Here is an 11,522-nt window from a genome sequence, read left to right on the forward strand (position 1 = left end):
TTTGCCCAACTTCAAATAAGCACAACTCCGTAAAAAATTTCATATCTGAAAGTTTTTTTTTTTTTCATTTTAAAGGGTGAAGTCTGTACTTTAAGGGGATCCTAAAGTGAAGGCTAAACTTCCTCGACGTCGGTAATGTCAACATTTCTAATCCTGTTTTCTATGTCATATCTGTCCTTGTCTAACGAGAGGCATCTGTCCTTGTTTCGATTGCTGCCATCTCTCGCGACTCTCGCTACACGCAATGTCAACCTGAATGTGCTTTTGCACATATAAAAGTTTATTTAAACTAATCTTTTTTTCTAGGCTTTCAATCTTAAATCTAATTGCACGATATTGTTCTTAAATGTTGTCCCTAGGTCATGCCGGTCTAATTTTGTGGATATTTATTGTGGAATTTTTGTACAAAGCAAATATTGTCGTCACGTATACCAAAAATTAACAAAAATATTAATTTTTTCTCGTTTTCGATGTAAATTCGACCACCATGATCTAGATTTTGATGACAAGATGACAAGAATTTTGCATTTCTATAAAGCCAATTAAAAGATTAGTGCTAAGAAAAAAAGCCGATATTACAGACGGCTTTAGGATCCCCTTAAGGAACCATTGTTCGATTTTGAATTTAGCCTCTCCCCTTCCCGCCGTTTGCGCGTTCTTCCAAAAGTAAGGACGTGTTTTTTCTTCGAAAAATTATTGCATACTTTGACACATTCTACGGAGTAGAATGAATTTTTTTCGTAACTATCATAGCAACCATCGTAAAATATAGACTTTTCCCTGCAAATTAAAAAAAAAATAAGTCCGTACGATTTTTTTTCGCCGAGTTATGGCTTATCAAAGTTACCTATGCATTTTTGTGCATTCAATCACCGCCAACATTAGCATTACCCGATGGACACTACGGGGAGGTTGCTGGTCGGATTTTTCCCATCGTGTGTGTGCGTGCGTGCGTGCGTGCATGCGTCGTGTTAGCAGAGATTTGCACAAACTACTTTTTATTCAAACGAGGCATTGTTACAATTTTGTCTTTTGTTTTCCGAATGAGCAATACAATACAGTGACTGCAATACTGTGAAGTTTTGTAATACTGAAGTAAGTAACTTCACAGTACATTACTTCTCTAAGTAACTTCACAGATCGTTCAAATAACGATAATATCCGTCTTATTATGTATACCGGACTGCTTTTTCTTCAATATCAATTCACATCTCACCGGCCAACTCGAGGTGCTCAAAAACAAATTCAAAACTTTTGCGAACGAACCGGACACCGAGGCAAATTTATTGAAAGAAATTCGTCGGCTCGATGAACAGGCACAGCGAGCTAATGGAATTGTATGAAAATTTGGAAGATAGCTTTCACTTTCTTATGTTATCTCAACTTGTGGTAACGACAGTTATGCTTGCACTGATAGGTAATGTATGTTGAATATTTTATTATGTAGTAATTATATAATGCAATATAAAATGAAATTTATTATATAAAATCTACATGACATATTTGTATATAAAAATTGAAAAGACTTATAATATATTTTATTAAAAATTTAAGTATTTACGCACAGTTCACATGTCGTACATGTCTTAAAATAAAATATTTATTAACAAATTTAAAAAAAAGGGGCTAGCAAACAAAGTCCGTTATTAATGTTTAAGGTCTTAAAACAGGCCGTACAGGTACACGCACTATTTTCTCTCTAATATACATATCTAATAAATCTAGTTTTAACATGACATAAGGACATATATTCCGAGCAGAGACTCATGACTTCCACTTCTAGGGTGACTTATGAACGCTCTATCGATCGGTCAATTTACCACTCTCCTCCTACATCACAATACGAATAACTAAAGGAATGTAAGCGAGGTTTATTGGCTAATAATGTTGCGAGATAATGCGGAAAAATTAAAGATGTCTATCAAGCTAGGCCTTCTATCATTTCGGTTAATAATTTTCGAAGTGTCGATCAATGTTATTTAAACATTGTTATTTATTTCACACTAATGAAGGCATTTAGGGTTGAAACGTTTGTGTATTATACTGCAATATATGATATAACAATAAGCATTAATAACGAGCTTTGCTCGCAAACCCCCTCTTTTTGAATTTGTTTATATTATGCGAACGGGATTACGACTAACTTTTTGTAAAATATTTATTGTTAGGATTACGTTTAAATATATACCTGAACGAGAAAAATTATGTTGAAGCAACAAAGAGTGTTCTTGTCTTAAACTATACTTATTAATGCAATCGTTGGTATTATACACCTATGGTGGCGAATTTCTGCAAATAGAAAGCGAAAGCATATTCCATGCGTTATACACAACTTCCTGGTTTACGCTTCTTTTAGCGTTAATGAAAAACCTTCATTTCGCGATGATGAGATCGAGTATTCCGTTTCGCTTAACCGGCGGAAAATTTTTCTTTGTTAATCGCGAGACAATGATGTACATACATCTTCAAGACATCGCCCTCGTACATTTCAGTTTTACGAATAGCGAAAAGAAAGTCGAATCATATAATATCAATAGCATTCATGTGTGCGTGTATGCGTCGTGTGTATGTGCATACGTATGGCGGGATGAAAAAATTTCCAGAGATCCTACGATAACTGATACTATGTAATATGTGCAAATATGGATTTAAAATATTTTGAGACGTACATTTTGGCTGGCAGTAAGTTAAAAATATGCTACTTATTTGATTAAACTGAATCGTTCAACGTTTAAGTCGCATATCCATATCAATCGAGAAAAGGACGGGATTTAATTTTGGAATTTAATATATCTGCAATTTGCATTACGGATGTCTTTATAACGCAGTGATTCTTGCAGCTTTAAAGGCCCCTTAAGGTAAACGGCCCAGTTATAGGCACCTTTATAGCAGCGGGCCTGATTTTCTATTATTTACGAATGCGATATATTGTTAAACCCCAAACAAACTATTTTAACACGTGCATTAAAGCTTTCTAAGTAAGATTCACCTAATTTTTAGTTAAATCATTCAGTTCTAATAAATAAATAATTATTTTTATAATGCTCGTTACTGCCGGCGTTTTTGGCACTATCGAAGTGCTCTGCCGCACTTTATGGCACCAACGGGCCCAATTTTCGGCACTTCGAGACGTCACAGTTACTTAAATTGTCCTGCGTATAATTTTAGCTGTAATAATCAATGTTTAATTACTAATTAGCTTGTAGGTATTATATTTTGTCAACCTCTATGCAAAAACTACATATAATATAAGACATATGCACAGTTTTACAAAATATATTTTGTCAACCTCTATACAAAAACTACATATAAAATAATACATTTTGCACACTTTTATAAAGTTAATTTACGAGTTTTTTTTTAGTTTTTCTTCACCTTGTAGGATTTCTAATGACTATTTTTTTACTTTTTTTGTTATTTGTGCTTTTTCTTTTTGAACTCTCTTCTTAGCGTTTTTCTCTTTTTTGGCAATTTCTAGCTGCTCCTTTTTTATTTTCCTTGCCGCTTTTGCGATTTCTTGTTGTTCGGTGATGTCGGTGATGTCTTCCTGCAGTGGATCAAAATTATTTCTGGAATCTTTGTCGATTAACAATAAATTAGGCACTGATTCGTTTTGAAGAATTGAAGCGTCGTCGGAGGCTGTAATAAAAATAGGTAAAGCTTCTACGTTGAGTTCTTCGTTCTCCTCTCGCTCTTCGTTCATCTCATTCGCCGTACCTTCGTTGCAAATCTATATTTGTACAGTATATAGAATAATTTTGTAAATAAATTGATAATGAGAAATAAAAAAATCCTATAAGATATCAATAAAAAAAATTGTATAAATAAATTATATGTAAATTTTTGTAAAAGTAATAGAAATTGACGTTGTACACTTATAGTAGAAACTGTCAATGATTGTAATACAATAGAATTGATTGATAAAAAGTTATCAATATAAAAAATATTCTCTAAATACCCGGTTTTCGTTTTCGTTAGCTACATGTGTCTCGCCGACAACTCCGGACTCTCCGGAGATACTATGACTGGCTTCGCTGGAGTTCATCTTACTCTTAATCTTTCGCCAGAAGCAAAAGAGGCTTTTGTGTGTCGGTTCGCCCGTCCATTCAGCATCCTCTTCGACGTCCTTGAATATTTGTAAGACCTCCTTCTCGATATTATTCTCGATAAACGCTAAGTAATCTTCGAGCTCTGTCCGAATTCTTTCGCTCGGAGTAGTTTGAGGAGTTGCGTAGTCTACTGAATTTTTGAAATATTTCTGATAATTAATTCCGTCCGCCGAAAAAGGGTGGAGCCCAGTCTTTTCAAATCCGTTTTTCAGAATTGTTTTCACGTCCAACATATCGAGGGCTTTCTGCAAGAACTGTGCGAAATTTTCTCGTTTTATACGTTCGCCGTTATTCTCGAGTCTCCATTGACCCACTACCTTCGCCCATGCTGTCTTCAGAGGATGAAAAAATGCTACGTCTAACGGTTGCAGTATGTGCGTCGCATTTGGGTACAGAGCAATGAGCTCTATTTCTTTCTCTCTGCAAAAATTGCTTAACGCCATCGTTAAATGCGAACTGTGTCCGTCTAAGAATAGCACGACTGGGAACATGATAGCATTTTTCACCAACCACGGGTAAAAAATATTTGCGATGTACTCGTAAAACGTTTCTCCAGTCATCCATCCATTCTCAGAGTGTCCGATGCTCCAGTCTTTTGGCATGCTTCTGGCGATGTGTCCGGGGATTCGCTTATATGAGAAAATTACCATCGGTGATGCAATTTTTCCGCTCGCACTTCCACAGATAAGCGTAGTCAAGCATTCCTTTTCATCGTTATTTATAAAATTGTAAACCGTTTTGTCACCTTTCTTGACTAATGCTTTGCTTCCTTTCGGACTCAGGAAGAATGCTGACTCATCGCAATTGAACACACGAGAAGGATCAATATCAAGGAGCGACTTCGATTCAAAATATATCCGCACCTCGTTGAACCACGCTCGTAGCTTATCTTCTGTTACTTTAGCTCGACTGTGCGTCAAATTCTGAGACATTCGTTCAGTTACATTTTTGTGACGAGCACGAAAGGCATCATACCAATGTCTCCCAGGACGATTATCTGTAAATGTCGTCGTCGTCTTTATCTGCTTCAGCAGCAGTTGAACGCTATCTAATAGTTGAACCCGTGACACAGGAAATCCATTTTGACTCATATAAAAAATCCACTGTACGAGTTGGCGTTCGTATTCTTCTCCAAGTATACACTCAGGTCCTCGACTTTTAATAACAGGTGGCGATTTGCCCCAGTTTTTGTACTGCAACGTAGTTCTTGGAATATTGTACTCCTTTGATGCAGTGCTGACAGGCATCCCTTTCTTTACTGCGTCTAAGGCCTCCTTCAGAATAGCATCTGTGTACCTTGCAGCAGATTTTTTCTTCCTAAGCACATTAAAATATATTAAAATATTTCCTATTGAAAATACAATCTATACTTAATTTGAAAGAAGTATTCTGTACCTTTTCGATGCATTCTGAGATAAATTAGCTACCTTCGAAGAGTCCAAAGTCTCCATCACTTTTTTCTCTATCTGTGCTTACACTCTGTTACAACAGATTTTTTATATATTACATTAAAATACAAAAAATAAGATAGGTGAAAATAAAACACAGAAAACAAAATTTATCTGTAGCGTAAAAAGTGTCAAAATGTGTTGAATAATTAATAAATTTTAAACAAATTTCATAAAAATTCATTAAAATTATTTTTTTCATAAAAAATGTTTTTTATCATAAATTTTCAAGTTACAAGTATCAATAAATCTACCTCAATTTCTAGAATAATAAAGCAAAATTGATGATGCAACATATTACAAACTCTGTGCCCAAAAGTGAAACATAACCTTCATTACGTGACGCACTTCTTGGCATCGAGAATTTAAGGGAAAAACTAACATACAGATAAACTATTACTTATCTAATCGATAATGTGATTCGTGCTGAACATGTTCATATAACCATTATGATGTTTTAATACTTACATAATACTAAAAATCAGCAGTTTGACGTTCGCTACCACTAAGGTGTGTCACCTAAGAATGCCCTTCGGGAGCCACTGAAACGCGCGAGTCGCCCCATTCACTGTCGGTAATTTAAGTACAAAACATTAAAAAAAAAAGTGTTTGTGCAATAATCAACAGTAAAAAACGCTCTTTTTAATTTGCTTGTAATCTTTTTAATATTTGACGGAAACTTTATTTATTACAAATATAAATGTACCGTCGGTGCCGGAAACTAGGACAGTGCCTGTAACTGGGCCGTTTACCTTATCTCTTTCTTTTCCGCCGGATGACGTAATCAGGTAAGCATGAAGAAAATTCTGTTCTTTCGATATCTGAATAAAATAGTTCGTAGTCGTAAAAGGGGCAATTGGACCAAATGGACACAACTGATCGCGATAGAATTTGTTCTCTCAATATAGACTGTAGGATTATTTTATAGTTTTATACTATATATTTAGCGATGTTTTTTTCGAATCGAATATAACCGTTCGATTCCTTTAATAAACCTACGGATCCGTGTCGAGTAGGTGTGTTTCTACAATCAAATTCAATGTCCAGCTTAATTGAAATTTTGCGAAAAAGAAATCGAAAGACATTGATTCTTCGCGCACATACCTCGCGTATATATATATATCGCCTTTCGACTATCGGATCGGAGAATATTGCAATCGCTCGATAATATTCGCCATTACGAATGCTATCGTGAAACTATGCGGTCCACTTGAAGCTACAAATGCTTCGAAGCATTTCTCTTCTCTTTTTCTTTCAATTAAGAAAGAAGAAAAAGAAAAACGTTTCAAAATATTTGTAACGTCAAGTGGACCGCAGCCTTCGATGGCGATTTAAAAAAGAATAAGTGTAAAATAATTTTTTTTACTACTTATTCCGTTGGAATTTTATTTGCACAAAGAAACGGAATGTATAAGGATACAGTGGAATATATGGATAACCAGATTAAACAATTTATGCTATGTGTGATACGTTAATGTCAGGAATAGAAAAAATGTATACCGTACTAAAATAATAGACCTGTTCGTTTTAGCTGAACTTCTTGCACAGTTTATCTTTTTTTCTTTTTCTCTCTAATGTGAAAAGAAAAAGAGGAAAAATGAACCGTGCAACAAGTTCAGTTAAAACAAACAAGCCTAATGTATGATGAAATTTATTCACATAGATACTGCATTGAATTTGTATTTATACAAATAAAATAAAAAATTTCAATTACATTTTTATGATAAATACATATATTATGTACATATTATAAAAAATTGTATTAAATATACCAGGTATCTATTTTTTTTCTTTCAAAGAATCATGCTGTATAATTTATGGATTTGCACTTTTATTTGTTTCATTGTTGACACAGCATAGTTGCATTTTTATATAAGTTGAAATGTCAGAGTACTAAACAATAACTGTGAAATTAATTAGTTACATTATTGAAACATTTCGCTAGAAACTTCGTTGCCTGGGAGTATCACATTCAAATTAGCATCGAGTTTTCGATCGTTGCCGGCAATATCGGAAATTCTGCACGATGTATCCACGTGACAGGATTCTAAACAAAACAATTTTCATATACATATTTCAACACACACACATATATATATATATATATATATATATATATATATATATATGAATTCTTCAGCACTATGTGATTGGTGGCTACTAATTTCTAATTGCGAATTAATTATTTTAATTATTACTATATTAATCTTCGTATTATATAAACAAAATTTCGTATTATTTATCTAATCAATTTCCTTCGTGAGCTTCTAATGCAAACTCAATTAATTGTAATATTGTAAACTCAATTTATTATGAATATAAATGTTGTTTAAAAAGATGAAATTAACAAATGCAATGTACAGAAATGTTTTAATTTACTCCACCTTGCGAGCAGCAAATCCCGTTTGAAGCGCATCTTGCTGTATTTCCACGACACATCGCGTATCCAGCGACGCAGGGCCTTGTGTATAGACTTTCCTTTCTGCATCGATATGTTTCTGGTGTTCCTACGAAGCAACCGATACTAGGGCCACAGCAGATGTGGGGCCCAAAGCATTGGCCTAGATGATTGGGACCACACGAAGGACACTGGCAGAAGAATATTGTAATGATTCAATTTTGCACAAAATTGCATATTTTGTGTATTTATGTATAAATAGATATGAAGATATTAATAGATGTTTATGCAAATAAATATTTTGTTAGGAAATAAATAGAAAATTTTGAGATTTGGACATCAAGATTATATATTTTATCATATGTAAAAAATTACTTTTGTCCCATTTTTTGTTTCTTTTACTATACATTGTATTTGTATGAACATCTTTAGTCTAATTATTAGATAAATATAAGATATAAACAAATGGTTAATCATCAATTAAGATCGATTTTTCTCCTGAGATTTTACTTTAATCATATTTGCTTATTATTCTATGAACTCTTTATTGATCATTCTTAAGTTTTCTTAATAAAGATTGGCAAAATTTTACCAGCACATATTGAAACTAGATATAATTCTAGGACAATTACCAACTATCAATGTAAATAGAAAAGGGCAATATTCAAATAACAGAAAAGAACAGCATCAAACATAAATTCGAGTTATTTATTTTAATTACACGTTTAATAGAATAAATATAAGGATTTACTAGTCTTTATAAAATCAAACTTGTCTGCAAATAAATGGCTAAATCAAACGAATTTTACTATAAAATGATATATAATATAAAATATAACGTACTTCCCGTGCAACAGTTCCCAAAGAAGACGTGACATCACCCCTCTTTCCTCCACGAGGACAATTCGTAATCAAACAGGCATAACTTAGAAAAATCAAACTTGCAAGAACGACGAGCTGCTTTAGCATTTTGAATAGATTTTTGACGATGTTGCACGAGATGATACACGGACGATCGAAAAAACACTACTGTACCTCGAGGAGTATACCCTCGGCTATTTATATCATTGAATCTCAGCACTTAAAATTCCTTCTGAGTATTCGGGAATATTTCCATTCGCAACTCAGCACTCTAAAGATTATAAAAATCCGATCTCTATGTGAGAATAAACGCATAATAAGACGTTATTCTTCCATTCATTGTTGCAGAAGCCACCTTCTAGCTTTCTTTACTATAAATAAATATTAAATGACATTTTAAAAAAATATAAACAAAAAATACCTTAACAAATTTTTAAATAATATAAATATAATATTTACACCAACTGTATTCACATATAGTTATACACTTACTGTAACATTATATACACACATTTACATTAACTTCTTTATTTTACTCTCGTTGCGGTTTTTTATTTTTTAAGTTCTTACTCTTTTTTAGTTTTAAGGTTTTCTTTTTATTAACTACGACAGCTTTTTCTTTAACAACTTCCTTCGAATGTCCAACTTTGCTTTTCTTAATTAAAGTTGCCCTTAATTTTAATTCACTGTCTGCTTTACGTTTCTTTATATCTGTCTCAATTGTGATTTCAGTAGAAAGTAAATTAGGACATTCTTTTCTAGTGTGACCTAAATAAATAAATTAATAAAATGTTATTAATAAAAATTAACAATAATTAGAAGCATTAAATGAAGTATTGGTAATCATGCTGGTATTTACCTGATTTATCACAGTTAAAACATCTTCCTACAATATTCGGTATTGGACCGCACGTATGTTTCTTTAACATACATCTTTTGCAAATTCGACAATGTTCCCAAGTAGGCTTTACACATCGTTTACATATATCACAATGTTTGTACGTTTGACCATCTTTGGAAGTGCATTCTTTACACGTCTTGCAATGTTTGTTCTCACTAGAAACCCACTTTTCACAATCTCGACAAAATTTATATCCATCCGATAAAGGAAGCTCTAGTAGATTCAACGGTACATTCGTAAAAATTCTCACTGGAGAACCATGCTTTCTACCATGCTTTTCTGATATAAATAAGGGATGATTATCATAATCCACTTTATAATCAGACATTTTCAATTCTTTCAAGCCACCAGTCACACGTGACGGATTGCTCTTTTCTCTCATTATATGCTCCATAAAATATGGAAATATAAACATAATTTTCAAGAAAAAATTATCATTATGAACATGTTTATTTAACGTTCTGTGCAGATCGGATATCGTTTTTATCGTGTACGATATGGGTTCCAAACGGCCACCAAACGGAGGGTCGCATATTAAGTAAGTATCCTTTCCCTCATTTTGAGTAAGAAAATCTTTGAACGCGTTAACAGCATCTTTGTTAAAAAAATGATGATTGAAAAGATTGTACCAGCAATAATCCAGCGGTCCAAAAAAGTTATGCTAGAATTACATGTGAAAAAATATTCATTAAAATATATTTATAAAAATATTATTAAAATATATTATAAATTAATGTAATAATTAATAATTCCCGCTAAGAATACTTACAAATCTTCCATCAAAGTCTAAAAGGAGAGAAGACATTTTATCTGCGTGATGCTCAATTATATATTCATGTATTCTTGGTGCGCCGATACAAAGGATCTGCTTAGCTCCAAGTTTCAAAAGCATATTTATTATATCTTCTGTAGATTTCTTGGAAAATAAATATTGCGCTTCCTTCTTCGCATTCTCTAAAGGTTTTAAAAGCTCTGATGGATGACGCATTTGATAATCAGTTAAATTCTCTGTAATCTCATGATCCATGTGCTTATCTTTTTCAGAATTAAACATTAATTTCTCACAATTATGGCAATAACATCTTTTTGCTACAGGTGCTGTGCTGAGTTTGTTAAGACGAATGTATAGTTCTCGTTCTCGATGAACATAACGCTGAGTAAACTTCTTATTTTCCAGCTCCCACATACGCTTTTGAGATTTTGACAGTTCCTGCTCATATTCTAAATAGAATCTGCATAATTTTCTGTCACGACAAGCGGAACACGCGTAAAATCTCTTCACTCCATCCTTGACATATCTTTCAAATAGTAATGTTGGTCCTGTCGAAGAAAAAAAAATTAATTTTCTATATAATAAATATAATAAACTTTAATGTGTACAAGTGTGAAAATTACCATGAGGACATTGCGGATGTTTTATGGGATTTTCCCACACAAATTCTACACCACGTGTGTCGTTCATTCCCGTCACGTAAACAATGTATTGTACATACATACAGACACAGTATACAAGGTAAGGTGAGTCTAGGTTCTTTCTCTTTCTCTCTCTCTCTCTCTAGTTGTGCATATATATTATATTAGATGGTAAACCAGGCAAACGCAACATTTTTTACCGCTTGAGCCGAGCCATTTGGCCACATTTGGCGCCAAAATATGATTGTCTTTTTAAATTCCATTGACTAAACTGAAATAAGTTATTATAAATAAATATTTGCATTAAAGTTTATTAATCGTGCACTACAAACGAAGAAAAAGATATCAGTTGACTTAAACACATCATAGAAAATGACTCTTGAAATATTTTA

The 11,522-nt window shown here is 33.1% G+C and overlaps 3 protein-coding genes and 1 pseudogene across 3 annotated transcripts; 1 reads left to right on the forward strand and 3 right to left on the reverse strand.

The window, feature by feature from the left end:
- Positions 1-894: 894 nt before the first annotated feature.
- Positions 895-3,206, forward strand: LOC143903451 (uncharacterized; annotated as a pseudogene).
- Positions 3,207-3,260: 54 nt separating this feature from the next.
- On the reverse strand, positions 3,261-6,277 carry LOC143903410 (uncharacterized). The gene is made up of 4 exons (XM_077416968.1): positions 6,026-6,277; positions 5,505-5,588; positions 3,959-5,426; positions 3,261-3,730 (listed from the first exon to the last, which is right to left on the reverse strand). The coding sequence occupies exons 2-4, from the start codon at positions 5,558-5,560 to the stop codon at positions 3,395-3,397; spliced, it is 1,860 nt and encodes a 619-aa protein (XP_077273094.1). The 5' UTR covers positions 5,561-5,588; positions 6,026-6,277; the 3' UTR covers positions 3,261-3,394.
- Positions 6,278-7,368: 1,091 nt separating this feature from the next.
- LOC143903430 (neurophysin 1-like) lies at positions 7,369-8,934 on the reverse strand. The gene is made up of 3 exons (XM_077416997.1): positions 8,799-8,934; positions 7,942-8,146; positions 7,369-7,604 (listed from the first exon to the last, which is right to left on the reverse strand). Exons 1-3 carry the CDS (start codon positions 8,922-8,924, stop codon positions 7,483-7,485), a joined length of 453 nt encoding a protein of 150 aa, XP_077273123.1. The 5' UTR covers positions 8,925-8,934; the 3' UTR covers positions 7,369-7,482.
- A 113-nt stretch (positions 8,935-9,047) lies between these two features.
- LOC143903429 (rRNA N(6)-adenosine-methyltransferase ZCCHC4) lies at positions 9,048-11,436 on the reverse strand. The gene is made up of 5 exons (XM_077416996.1): positions 11,113-11,436; positions 10,487-11,037; positions 9,676-10,378; positions 9,309-9,584; positions 9,048-9,187 (listed from the first exon to the last, which is right to left on the reverse strand). The coding sequence occupies exons 1-4, from the start codon at positions 11,210-11,212 to the stop codon at positions 9,349-9,351; spliced, it is 1,590 nt and encodes a 529-aa protein (XP_077273122.1). The 5' UTR covers positions 11,213-11,436; the 3' UTR covers positions 9,048-9,187; positions 9,309-9,348.
- Between the last annotated feature and the right edge of the window lie 86 nt (positions 11,437-11,522).

This window comes from Temnothorax americanus, unplaced genomic scaffold (assembly GCF_048541705.1).
Source record: "Temnothorax americanus isolate GAGA-0224 unplaced genomic scaffold, ASM4854170v1 Scaffold47, whole genome shotgun sequence".
NCBI classification, from domain to species: Eukaryota; Metazoa; Arthropoda; class Insecta; order Hymenoptera; family Formicidae; genus Temnothorax; species Temnothorax americanus.